General features: G+C 44.6%; 2 protein-coding genes and 2 pseudogenes across 3 annotated transcripts in view; 1 reads left to right on the plus strand and 3 right to left on the minus strand.

Annotated features, from left to right (window-relative positions):
• The window catches only part of KCNE2 (potassium voltage-gated channel subfamily E regulatory subunit 2), a 298859-nt gene that overhangs the window by 235723 nt on the left and 48849 nt on the right, over positions 1–14287 (minus strand). For both annotated transcript variants that reach the window (XM_065541398.2, XM_074034063.1), the window contains exon 2: positions 12580–12719. The gene's annotated coding sequence lies outside the window, so the exon portion shown is untranslated. The remainder of the gene's footprint in view (positions 1–12579; positions 12720–14287) is intronic.
• MRPS6 (mitochondrial ribosomal protein S6) overlaps positions 1–14287 on the minus strand; it is a 67417-nt gene that overhangs the window by 4652 nt on the left and 48478 nt on the right. The window contains exon 2 of the mRNA XM_045389277.3: positions 12580–12719. Coding sequence (XP_045245212.1) covers positions 12580–12719 — 140 coding nt within the window. The remainder of the gene's footprint in view (positions 1–12579; positions 12720–14287) is intronic.
• LOC102132131 (small ribosomal subunit protein uS7-like) lies at positions 949–1942 on the plus strand (annotated as a pseudogene).
• LOC135970013 (small ribosomal subunit protein eS4, X isoform-like) lies at positions 2884–3791 on the minus strand (annotated as a pseudogene).

Below are 14287 nucleotides of genomic sequence, written 5' to 3' on the forward strand. Positions count from 1 at the left end.
CAAAACAACTCGGACAGAGAATGTAAGTTGAAGGACTAACACCACCTGATTTCAAGACTTATTATAAAGCTATGGCCATCAAGACAGTATGATATTCATGTATGAATACACAGAGAGATCAAACGACTAGAACAGAGAGTACAGACATAGAGATTTACAACAAATGGTGCTAAAATAATCCAGTATCCATAAGCAAAAAAAGGGAACTTTATTCCCTACTTGTACCATTTAAAAAATTAACTCAAAATGGAACACAGATTTAAATGTAAAATATAAAGCTACAAAATTAGAAGCTTTTGTAAATTTGGATTAAGCAAAGTTTCCTTAGACACAACACCAAAACCAAAATCTATAATAGAAAAAAATTGATAAATTAGACTTCACCAAAATTAAAAACTGGCTGTTTGAATAAAAAGATAAACCACTAAGATCTGTGAATTACAAGTCTGATAAAGGACTTGTATCTAGAATACAAATAACTCAAAACTTAATTAAAAAAAAATTTTGAACAATGGTCATAAGATTTGAACAGACATTTCACAGAAGACGTATGATGGCAAAGCAGCACATGAAAAGATGCCTAAAACCATTAGTTGTGAGAGAAATGCAAATTAAAACCACAAAGAGATACCTACTAAAGTGCTGTAAAATTAAAAAGGCTGACCACACCAAGTGTAGGCAGGGATGTGAAAAAACTGGCACTCCATGGGCGTGGTGGCTCATGCCTGTATAATCCCAGCACTTTGGGAGGCCGAGGTGGGTGGATCACCTGAGGTCAGGAGTTCGAGACCAGCCTGGCCAACATGGTGAAACCCCATGTCTACTAAAAATACAAAAATTAGCTAGGCATGGTGGCGGGCACCTGTAATTCCAGCTACTCGGGAGGCTGAAGCAGGGGAATTGCTTGAACCTGGGAGGCAGAGGTTGCAGTAAGTAGAGATCACACCACTGCACTCCAGCCTGGGCAGCAGAGCAAGATTCCGTCTCAAAAAAAAAAAAAAAAAAAAAAAAACTGGCACTCCAGGGTGGCACAAGGTCCATACTGAGCAACAGAGACATGCGGGCTGTGCCCTCAGGACGACCGAGTGGGAGACAGCAGCACCAGTGGTGGCAGAGACCCCTGACACCAAGCTCTCTGGGAAGTGGATGATGTGCAGATCAACGATGCAGCACAAATGATGATGTGCAGATCAGTGACATTTCCCTGCAGGATTACATTGCAGTGAAGGAGAAGTATACCAAGTACCTGCCTCACAGTGCAGGGCCTTATGCTGCCACATGCTTCTGGCAAAGCTCAGTGCCCCACTGTGGAGCTCCTCACTAACTCCATGATGATGCACGGCCACAAGAGCAAGAAGCTCATGACTGTGCACATCATCAAGCGTGCCTTCAATTTCATCCACCTGCTCACAGGCGAGAACCCTCTGCAGGCCCTGGTGAACACCATCATCAATGGTGGGCCCCAGGAGGACTCCACATGCATCGGGTGAGCAGGCACTGTGAGATGACAGGCTGTGGACGTGTCCCCACTGCACCATGTGAATCAGGCCACCTGGTTACTGTGCACAGGCACTCATGAGGCTGCCTTCCAGAAGATCAAGACCATTGCTGAGTGCCTGGCAGATGAACTCATCAATGCCACCAAGGGCTCCTCCAACTCCTATGCCATCAAGAAGAAGGATGAGCTGGAGCATGTGGCCAAGTCCAACTGCTGATTTTCCTGGCTGCTGCCCAATAAACCAGTCTGTCCTTTAGGGTAGCCCTACCCCACCACAAAAAAAAAAAAAAAAAAAAAAAAAAGAGAGAAAAGAAAAGAAAAACCGGCTCTCATATACATGGCTGGTGGGAATGCAAATGACAATGATTTTGAAAAAACAGTTTGGCATTTTTCTAAACATACACCTACCATTATGATCTAGCCATTCCACTCCTAGGTATTTACCCCAAAGAAATTAAAGCATGTGTCCACACAACAACTTGTACACAAATGTTCACAGCAGCTGTACCTATAACAACCCCAAAGTGGAAAAAAAAAAAAAAATTCACCACACACAATGCCATACTACTCAGCAATGAAGAGGAGTAAACTTGATACACACTACTGATCTCAAAACAATTACGATGAGGGAAAGAAACTAGAGTAAAAGGGGACCATACCATCCAATTCTATCTATGTAAGTCTAAAAAAAAAAGATGTTCCTCAACTTAAAATACATGCATCTCGATAAACCCATCATAAGTTGAAAATATTTTATGTTGAAAACGCATTTAATACACCTAACCTAACATCACTTAGCCAAATGCCCAGAACACTTACATTAGCCTACAGTTGTGTAAAATCATCTAACACAAACCGTATTTTACATTACGTGTTGAATAGCTTATGTAATTTTATGGAATATTTACTAAGACTGAAAAACAGAATGGTTGTTTGAGTACTCCAGTATGGCTGCTACTGTATCTGCCATCACTTCCGCACCATCATAAAGTTGAAAAACATCTACAGTGAAAGAAAGCAGATCAGTGGCTGCTTGGGATGAAGGACAAGTAGAGGGAGGAATCAAAGGGGGAGGAGGAAATTTTAGGGTTGGCAAATATGTTTATTATCTTGACTGTGGTGACTTGTGGATGTATACATATGTGAAACTTTATTAAATATACACTTTAAATATATGCAGTTTATTATATGCTAATTATCTCTATAAAGCTGTTGATTTAAAAATGGCAGTTAAGAAGCTGAATGGGCAGTACTTGGTGAATAAGCTGATGTGGGATGGGGGCAACAGGGAGCAATTACAGCTGATGAAGACTCCCAGAGTTCCTTAAGCGATGACATAAAAATGGTACAAATGAATCCACTATCCCACAAACTTTTTTTTTTTTTTAAATCCTGCCACAATATTTTTAATTACGTACAAAGGTCTGACACGGCACCCAGGGACCCATTTCACCCACTGCTCTGTTTGGCCGCCCGTCTTTTGTCTCTCTCTTCAGCAATGGTGAGGCGGATACCCTTTCCTCGGGGAAGAGAAATCCATGGTTTGTTGCCCTTGCCAATAACAAAAATGTTGGAAAGTCGAGTGGCAAAGCTGTTGCCATTGGCATCTTTCACGTGAACCACGTCAAAAGATCCAGGGTGCCTCTCTCTGTTGGTGATCACACCAATTCTTCCCAGGTTAGCACCTCCAGTCACCATGCACAGGTTACCAGTGTAACTTGATGAAATCAGTAATCTTGCCAGTCTCCAAATCAATCTGAATGGTATCATTCACCTTGATGAGGGGATCGGGGTAGCGGATGGTGCGGGCATCATGAGTCACCAGATGAGGGATTCCTTTTGTGCTCACAAAGATCTTTCTCACTTTGCATAACTTGTACTTGGCCTCCTCAGGTGTAATACAATGTACAGCAAAGCGACCCTTGGTGTCATAGATCAGATGGAAATTCTCTCCCGTCTTGTCAATGCTCATGACATCCATGAATCCAGCAGGGTAGGTTATATCAGTTCAGACCTTGCCATCGATCTTAATGAACCGCTGCATGAAAATCTTCTTTACTTCATCTCCTGTCAGGGCATACTTAAGTCTGTTCCTTAGGAAGATGATGAGGGGGAGACACTCTCTCAACTTGTGGGGACCGGTGGATGGATAAGGAGCAAACATACCGGTCAATTTATCCAGCATCCAATGCTTTGGAGCTGCTACCCGCTTCAGATGCTTCTTGGGACCATGAGCCATGGCTGCGTTAGGCAAGGAAAGAGGACCTCCGTCTTCCGGTGCGCGTAGAAATTGGCTCCCACAAACTTCTTGAAGCAGTGACTTGCCCATTTGCTCAGACAAGACTGCCACTTGGGCTCACTCTGAAAACTACACATAATCCTGGCCACATTTTCCAAGGTTTAATTCCACCTGCTTATTTCTACTCCATATATAAGCAGGTAATAGGGTTGCAATGACCCAACTTATGAATTACTTGTTTATTCAAGATTTAATTATTGATTACTTACTTTGAGTTAGGCTCTGGAACAGAGCTTAAAATAGTGTGATCAACCTCAAATCACCTCCTCCTTGCAACCCTCAGCCTTTTAGCCAGTCACTCCCCCTGCCCTGCAAAAATTCCATTTGGCCACCTGGTGGGCAGTATAGGGAACTCTCACCCCAACACTTTTTTCCTTCCCATTTATCCATTTGCTCTTTCACTCAGTATTCATCAAAATGTCCTCCAATCTACCACAGACAAGTTATAACCTCACCCTGTCTGCCAACATTCCCACCACACTGAAGTCTATAACAAGTAGTTTTTCTCTGAGCTCCCTCCTCTTCCTCGGCCTTGTCCAGTTTCCCTAGAAGGTGTCCTCTCTTGCTTCATTCCACTTGAAGCCCTGTGCTTAGAGTAATGTGCTGCTGAAATGCCATGCATCAGGAGGGAAGCAAGAGCCTGACATGCTCTGGCCATCAAGTAACCCAGACACCACCACTGCCGAGTGCTCCATGTCCCTCCCTCCAGAGAGTTCACAGGTTAAGCCTGCCCTTCCTTAAAGTCAAGTATTCAACTTATTCAAATAGCACCTCTGGGGCTGTCTTGGTCTTACTTATGATATTGCTCATAGCAAGCACTGCTTTCCTCCATTTTCCATTCAACTGCTTCACAGGGTTAGAGGCTTGTGAGCTAGCCTAGGAGTCTCAACGTGTTCTAAGAGAAAGTATGTTTACAGATGCCAACAACCAACTCAACTGTCCACTAATCAGTTCTCATCCAGCCCTCTGGAAGTGTTCTCTGTATACCCAGCACTCACTCAAAAATCCTAAGAAATACACCCAAAGCTTTTGGATTCTATTTTGTGATAAGGGTAAAACGAATACCCAAGGATGGAAACTGGAAGCCAGATATATCAGAAACTTCATATTTCCGAACTTAACAAAGAAGTGTCTTTCATAAGACTCTCTAATTTTCAAAGTGCTTTCACAGCTTTCAGACAGCTTTTGAGGAAGAGCATGAAAGAGAAGTGGCAGCTCCACTCCATGTGGCAATTGAGGAAAGGGAAGAAGAGAAAGTGGTGCCGAGTGTTGGTTGGGGTCCAACAGTCCTCTCCCCAGCAACAATACTCCTCTAGGAGTCTTCAAAGTGGTTTCCTACACGTTGCCTCCTTTGAGTCTTACGATTTAATGTAGTTAAGAAGAGAGACTCAAAAAGGTTAAGTAATTAGCCCAAGGTCACTCAGTTATGAAGTGGTCACTGCCAGAATTCAAACAGAGCAGGTCTTTTGACTCCAAGACACAAGAAACCACAGATAGCTTTGGGACCAAATGGGTTACAGAATCACAGAATGGAAGTGCTGGAAAGGACCATAAAGACAACGCAGTCCAAACCTTTCACATGAGCAAACTGAAGCCCAGAGGGGAAGTGATAGGCCCCAGGTCACAAAGTGAGAGTCCAGACCCCACAGCTCCCCACTCTGTATACTATATCTCCTGCTACCTAGTACCCACATGATAGAGGATTCTCAAGGATAAAGAGAAATCCTAGATAAAGACCTGGAAGTCCTAACACTGGGCTTTCCTAGCTTCGGGAGGCTCCCTCTTGCTACCAAAACCCCTCTTGCCTTCACCCTCTTAACTGTTCTGACTTCCTGCCACCAGGCATGACAACGCTCCTCCAGCAACCAACCAAATGAGCACAAGCCGGTATGCACAGCTGGTGACCAGCGTCTCATGCGTGTCGTCCTGCTGATCCGCACCCGGGGCTGATGTGGGCAAAGACTGCTTCCACTCCCACGGCTCCCTATTACACCGTGGAAGTTTCCACAGAAAGAAAAATGCCACCGAAATAGCGAAGGTGAGAAGTGACTCCGAGACAGGCAGACCTTACTGTATTCGCCACTCTCCAAAGTTGAACCTCTTACCAACCCCCTCCTGACCTCTTCTCCCAGGGAACCAAGCTGTCCCTCCCAGGCCACGAGACAACTGACCAGAAGTCCATGACAAAGACAATCTCTGCCTGCTTCAGTGACCCAAGTACACAGACAAATGGTCCATTATGGCTTTCTCATACAGGAACGACCTTGACCAATTCCTGGTTGTTTCCGGTATATATCCTTTTCTTCTTACCTATTTATCTGGGCAAACTTAACTTGTTAATGAGCATCTACTATAGCAAACCTCAGGAGGCTAAAGGGATGAGGCACACATGGTCTCATCCTCCTGGAATATGCAGCCCAGCTGGGCAGAGAGCCTGTTAAGAGCGGCTTCCACTGCAGTCCTGTGGGAGACTGTGGCAATGACATGGCGGTTACGGACCCGACTCACTGCTGGGCTTTGCTGACTACAGATGACCTAAGGACTGAGAATGAGATTTTTTACAGCTATGACAACACTAAGTACAGTCTCGCATTTCTATTTTTACACATGAAGAAAGTAAGGCCTAGAAACAACCTGTGTGTAGTAGTGGGGCTGGGCGGCTTTTGATGCCTGCGAGGATCCCTTTCTCATGACAGCACAAGTCCACAAGAGACCTACAAAAATGCAAGTTAGGCTGAAAAAATGGCCTTGGAACTCCCTTGATACCTGCTCCCTACATCCTCATGAAGGTTGCCATGGAGAAACCATTCTAACAACCAGAGGAGCTGCTGTTCAAGGGAAGGTGACCAGAAAAGGGGCTCAGTGTCTCCAGGGGAGTTAGAGCCCTCTGTCCCAACTTCCTCCTGACCCTGGGAAAAGAGAGAATCAAGAGGACTCCGCAGCCACAATGAACTATCAGCGTCTGCTTCTTCCCCAGCCAAACTAGGCAGAATCAAAACACAAGACCAGAAGTCCTAACGCACGTGGACTCACAATCAACTCCTCACTCAAGGTACAAACGTTTGGATTTGACTGCATTGCAACTGCCTAGACATGCCCCAAAACTGACATTCTTACTGAACAAAAGCTCTTCAAATAGCTAGTTTTCCATTTTCCACTTCTACTTTTGGTGACTGAATCAATAAACAGACAGATCATTTTGGGAAAATAGTCTAAAATCGAATTACGTTACACATTCCCAGCACCTTCGACCATGTGCTACATGGCACAAGTGACACTGTTCCACATACCAGGTAGCCAGGATCCATGCAAGCACCAGCATCACCTTGAACACAAAGCCAAGCAGTGTTTACATTTTAAAGGTTTGTTTTCCCATGTGTGGTGCTAATTATAGAATCACTTCTATAAAGTTGCTACCAGCTTCACAAAAGCATCTCTCTTTTCTATAGAAAAGCATGTAACTTTAATGGACACTAACTCTGCAGAAGTGGAAGTGAGGAGATGACTGATGCCAGGCAAGAAGGAACCAAGAAAGGTTCAGTACACTGATGCATTTCTCACTGCAGACACCAGAGGTTCGGAAGCTGGAGCAACAGTGAACTTCTTCCTATGTAGAACTTCCCACATGATCTTCAAGGTGATAATGTGCCCTCCTTTGTATTTCTTAAGACACTCACATGCTCCAAAACTCTGTACTACATGGCCCAAACCCTCTAGAGATCTGCAAACACTAGAGGAAATGGCTTCCCCAAGACAGACTGCGCCCAATACTGGAAAACAATGCCATCAAAAACACTCCATTCACAGCAGCATGGCTGTAAGTCAGCAGCTCTCATGTCCCTTCTGCCCCTCCCCTGGAGAGGACTAGCCCCTCCACCATTCAGTCACCCATGCAGACTGCCTGGAGCTGCCAGCCCTTCCCCTACTCCCCTAGTTGTTCAGGGGGAGAAAATGTGTTTTCTTATAGTGCCCTTAAATGTAAAGGTTGTATTTTCTTTATTCACTTTCGTCTTAACCCTGTATTTACAAGTTTTCCATAAAAAGAGCTTGCTCGAATTTGAGTTACATTCTTTGTCTCTCTCACCCTCCCCTTCTCCCTAGCAGACAAGTGGAAATTTCCACCAAAGCACTCAGTGGCTCACAGTGGGTGCGGGGACGGGGGAGGGGGAGGGGAGGGCTTTGCAGCCCTGAAGCATCCTTGAGCCTTTTTGAAGATAGGAAACAGATCTGTCTAAATGCCAGTTCCTAGACCATCTCAGTTAAACCTTGTTGGATTCAGGCTTCACCGAGGCCGTGAATTATTCACCTTCAAGCTGAGGTACCCTCTGCATGGAAAAGCCCCATTTCTTTTTATATCTGTTGGGTCTCATATGTTTTCAAAACCACTAACACTAAACCTGCTGCAGAATCCTTACAAATCTTGGGGCACTGCCACTAAAAAGAAACCTCCAAGGCCACAGCAGCCCTGTCTGAAAACCTGGTGTGGAGTACCTACACACGAGAACGGGGTCAGAATGCTGGCAGGAAGGCACGAGAACATGGAAATGTTAGCTAACGGGAAAGCTATAGAGGAGAATCAATCTCCTCTAGAGAGGGTGCCAGCGCTCTTCGAGTAAGCTGCAGACACATTTGGGAAGCAAGTCAGTAAAATTCCACTGATTCACCATGGAGCTGGTTATTTTTATCATTCTGCTTACTCGTAAATAGAAGGGCATCTTATATGTAGGCCAGCAAATCCCTGCTATAAGCACCTATCCAAATGTTAATGCAGATGAGAACAGGCAAAGAAGGGGCAAAACAGGCAAAAAAGGGGCAAAACAGGCAAGAAAAACACCTTCTACTTAAGAGTTCTCATACACAGGCATTTGGAAGCCGGCCCAACCTCGCTGCTGTAAAATCAGACCCGGCAGAAACAGAGCAGAGGCATCCTTTTACAAGGCACACAAGCCCAACGCTGAAATACGGACCGCACTTTCTTGTCTAGTTTCCTCGCAGCCTCAGCTCAGCCCCATCTAGTGGAAAGAGAACCGCAAGCTCCGTGCAGCCCTGGAGTGAGTGACGTGGTTCTGGCAAAGGGTGACTGTTACTATGATTCAGTAAGATACCTGCCCCTTTTTAGCATGGGTCTAAATGAGCCTCTCCTGCCACTGCTCCCTTCTAGCATAAAGGACATCTTTGCCTTTCAGACACCCAGGAACACAGTAAGAATTTTCCACACCAACACCTTGTCTGTCCCGCAGAGCAGATGAGGGTGTCAGGGTGAGCATGTGCAGACACAAAGAGACCCCAGCAAATCCAGAGCCGGGAGTGACTCCCAGGCCTCTGAGCCGCCCAGTTCCAGGTCGTGCGCCGATGGTTTATTTAGTGTTAATAAGTTAGAGGCCTGAGATATTGTCCCAATCCCTGATAAGGGTGATCCAAACCAGGCCCCATTCTGCTGCCGGGGGGAACCTTGAATTGCATTTTCAAAAACAAGTTTAAAATGGTCCTCAGCTGAACACAAACGACTCCTCCTGTTCTACTGACCTTCAGAGATTATGAATTAAGACAATTTCTGTGGACTAGTCTGGGAACTTAACCATCAAGTTGTTCCACTGGGAAAATAAGTTCTCAGTTATAAACAACAGACTTACAAATTTCTGGAACATAACCTGTTTCTAAAGTGGAGTCTGACCAAATTAATATTTGAAATATAATGACTATATTTTTATTTTCGGCATAAACTGGAAATAGTCTTAATATAATAATAAACATCAGGTACCATTTCTAAAGTATACCCTCCTCCTCTGGCCAGATTTCCCAGATAACCCTAAAGCCACAGGTTCTCCCTTACCTACTCTTGTCTTCCAGCCTACAGGGCATGTATGTGATAAGGGGGTTGATTTGTGGGGGGAGCGGGGATTGGACATGGGAGAATAGTAGAGGCAATTGCCCAATATACAGTGAAGTCATTGGAACAGAGGTGCCTACCTGCCAGCCCCAGTCCTAGCTTTACTCCCTGCTGTGCTGGGCACTTTCACACACACTCCATCAGCTGGTGCCTAGGTTAGCATTATGCAGTCAACTCTCTGATGAGACTGAAAACTCCCTGAGACCAGGAACCACGACAACTGTGAGAATCCACCTGAGACCTGTGGACACCACTAGGACATACCATTTCTCCCCACAAAACGTAAAAGCAACAAACACATGATACCAACTGTACCATGATAGAATGTGGATTCTCAGAAACATCTAGGCTCACTCCATTAGCCAGCCAAAAGCTGGCTCTCACACACCACTGTCAGGATTCAAATCAGAGTCTTGCCGTAATTTCAGATACATGTCATGGCCTCCAGGGCTGTTCAAAAAGAGTCAAAACTTCTAATGCTAAACATGTAACCAGTAAGACCACTGTTTATTTCTCAACCACTTCAGAAAAGCGAGCCTCCCAGTACATAATCCACTTACTACACGTTTCTAACACTTTCTGTGGCTGTGGATTAATGCACATAAAGGATTTGCCAAATGAACAAAATGCCTGGTACTGACATGGCTAGTGATTATGGGGTCACTGTCTGAAGCCAAGAGAATATCAGACTAACCTTAAGCTCCACACTGCAGACATGTAAACATACCACCCAATTCCAAATCTTTATCCAGGTGACTCCAAACTACACTTGCCTCTCATATCCTCATTTCCCAAAAGTCACTGTGGAGAATATTCATGAGTATTATAGAAACAAAAGGTAGCATAATCAAATACAGTGAATAAATAAACGGATCTTACTGAAGGGCTCCTCATCATTTATGTGCCAACGTGCACTATGAATCTCTAGAAGGAATTAGATCATGTAAGGCTTCCCACATCTAATTGATCACACACACCCTACTTCTCTTTTTGATGGAGCATCTCTATAAAATTAGTGTTTCAGAGACCACACTTTAAAAAACATTACCTTAAACAAATAAATACCAGACACTGATTTATCCCAGAAAATAGGCTTATAGCATGAACCTCCCCCACTGCAGCTGGGCACCACCTTTCTGTGTCTATATATAATACACATATGTAATACAGAACACTGCTTCTCCTTTGCTGAGGAGTCTGAAAGTAAAATAACCGGAAATAAAATCTTTAAATGTCAATGAACTAAGCGACTGCAACGTATTCCTCAGCGAGGCACATGCACCTTTGCGGGGGGGGGAACCCAGAAGTAGGGCTAGTGTTCTCAGCAGTTCTGGCTTGGTCCCAGTGGGCTCTTCCAGGACCTGAATTTATTTCACCCATAAAGAGAAATGGCTACCCACCCCCAACCCCCACCATTGCACACAGAGGTCTGAAAATGAACTGAGTGAACACAGCGGTTCCTGAGCCTGGTCCTCAGACAAGTGACGTCAGCATTACCCAGACTACGTGTTAGTGGAGATCCTGGGACGCTAGTCATGCCAGCTCTCAACGAAGTCAAATCCTCTACTTGAAAAAAGGGCAGAAACCCCTGGAAGTACCACACTGAGTGAAGAAACTGACTTCTCTCTCCATTCACTGCCTTCCATCCAACAACTGTGGACAGATTTTATATGCTCCTCTTTAAACAAAAAAGGCAAAAAGATCCATAACTGTGCTGTTAAAACCACACCCATTTGTGATTACGTTTAAAAGAAACAGACAGACAGACACACATGCTCTCCATCCCTCATTGTTGTTATGATTGTGGAAGAAGCCTAGCCACTGTGCATTCCTGTTGCCTAGCAACGCCTCAGGCATTCTCTTCAGAGGTGTTCTCAAGAAGCTGAACACTAGCACAAAACAAGGTGAAGCAATCAAAAGAGGAAATCTGCAGCACGGCAGAAGGTTTAAATGCAGTAAAAAAGCCTCCACGTGAGACGCGACTCCATTCAGGCCCTATCACACGTACTATATCTGCACAAGACAGCTAGATTCACGTGACTAAAAGCAGCATTCTTGCCGCAGAGCACATCTGCAGAGACTGTCTGGTGGGTCCTTGTGGCAATGCATATGGGAGACCCATTACCTCAGTTCTGTGCCCAAAGAAGCCGGAAACAGAGAAACTAGGTGACCTCCTCAAGGCCACAGAGTTGCTGAGCGCCAGAGGGAGCTGACTCTTCTACTCTTGGACTTTTCCCATTGCACTAAAACCTGATTCCCATCTTCTCTAACACCCACTCCTAGGAAATCCTACAACATGAGAAGATTCAAATCTATTCTACAAATTGTTCTCAAAGAACTTCTACAAAGATAGTTATCACTACAGAATCGAATCTGTGGCATATATTTGAGGAAGCTGCTGTACACAGCAGGAGACAAAATTCCAAACTGTGAACACTTGGAGTAGGTATAACCATTCTTCTCTTGTGGATTAGGCTTGGGTTACATACGTTAGTCAAAAGCAGCACATTCTGTCATCTGCAACCCATATGTTTAAAACAGATACACTTACGTATGTGGACAGCACTGCTCACTAAAGTATTTTAAAGGCAAAAGTTAAATAAATGTCAGGGAAAACAGTGCTAAGGTTAACAGGAAAAGGTTCCACAAGCGAGACTTGGTAAGCCCTCTGTTCCTAGGAGGGCCTAGTTTTGAACTCAGATCATGCTCCATGAAGGGCCAGCATATCGCATCCCATCTGCAACACAACACTGCTAGAGTGTGTGCACAAAGGACACCCAGGCGCAATGGGGGTCTGAATGTGAAATTTTGAGAACTTCTAATAGTAACTGAACAGTACTCTTTACTGAGCCTATCGAAAACGTTTTCCAAGCACTTCAGGAAGAAACTTACCCGCCTCTGTTGTGCTGCTGATTGTGGGCAGACATCCTATAAGGAAGCGCTTTTTCACCCAGGTTTTCCAAGTCCCTCACTATTGCTCCTCTGTCCATCAGGGCCTCTATCGTACGTTTCAAAGCAGCAGCAGTCTCTGGCTGTTTTTGTTTGTGTTTTTAAAGAAAAGAAAAAAAAATCACAATTAATGTAAGAGCTAGAATAATTAAGTCTGCTCAGTTCCAATCATAACAGCTCTACTGGTAGGGATCGTTGGGTAAAAGCAACAGAAGCTGGTTTTGGTTAATTTAAAATAAAACAGAGAATTTATTGTAAGGATATGAGATAGCTCACAGATACGAAGGAATATCTGAAGAACCAGGCTTCGGAGAGTTCAGGGACCAGGGCAGCTCCAGGGATCTGGGAGGCAGGAACTAATGAGTGGCTTCTTCAGAGCACCTCGGCCAGGCTGAATCAGTGCCAATCACTGTCAGTCCTTGTATCCCATGACTCAAAATTCAAATTCCAGGAGAAGAGCATCTTGTTGGCAGGACACTTGAACTGCCCATCCCACCAAAACTGTAGCCAGGGGAAACGGTGTTGTCTCCCAAAGAAAAATTGGGAGATTGTAACCAAAAGGGGGAAAGGATGATTAAGACCCAATCTCTGCCCTCATGGAGCTTACAATCTAATAAAGGACAGATCACGAAATACACATGTATGGAGAGCAGAGGGCAGAACACACGAAATAGCATGGAGACCAGAGGGTTCACGGAAGGAAGAAACATTCAGCTTGGAGAAGGGTTTCACTAAGGAAAAAACTTTCCCTGAAAGGCGCCTGGAAAATGATGACCAGAGGTACAAAGAATGAATGAACCAGCAACTGAGCCCCAGTGATGGGGTTCTGTGAGTAATTTAGGCCAGTTATTAAAAAAAAAAAAAAAAAAAAAAAAAAAGGCTTGAACAATATAGAATCTCATCACCGAGAGATAGACTGGATGGTGAATTAAACTTTCTGGTGAATTTCTTTCCAGATATCTTTCTATGCATATGTATACACAAGGAATTTTTGGAAGAAAAGATACTTTATAAGGATAAGCCTGAAAACTGCAACGAATACAATGTGGAGAACGAAGGCAAGATGTGGCAAAGAAGAGCACCACAATCTGGTGCCTGGGAGAGTGGAACTGTCATTACAGCTAAAAGGAGAGCTGGAGAAGCTGGTGAGGACAGTAAAAGATTAATCTGATTTAGGACACACTGAATCTCAGATGCCATGGCTCCCCTAGGTTGACCTCTCCAGATGTAAATCTTAAGCTCAAAGCAGGTGGATGAGAAATACACATTTCACAGTCACCTGCACAGATGGCTCTCTGAAGCCCGAGAAGGAGGTGAGATCATTAGAAAGGGTGGAGGGGGAGAGGAAAGGAGATCACCAGTGGAACCTTGCAGAGCACAAACATTTAGGGGCTAACAAGACGACTCAAAGTCAAGAGAAGCAAATAGAAAACGTATCGTCAAACAGGACAAGGAAAATCGGGAGACTGCTCGTCCAGAATGACAACGGGGTAGAGGACAGAGATCAAGAAAAAGCTGCAGTGTGGTAGCTACACAGGCATTTAGCAAGATGGGGCCAGAAAGCAGGCTGCCAAGGTTCCCATGGTAGAGGTGTGAGACCAATGGTGAGGAGGAGAAAACGCCAGGGCTCCAGGGACAAGAAACTTGAGCA

This window comes from Macaca fascicularis, chromosome 3 (assembly GCF_037993035.2).
Source record: "Macaca fascicularis isolate 582-1 chromosome 3, T2T-MFA8v1.1".
Lineage (NCBI taxonomy): Eukaryota > Metazoa > Chordata > Mammalia > Primates > Cercopithecidae > Macaca > Macaca fascicularis.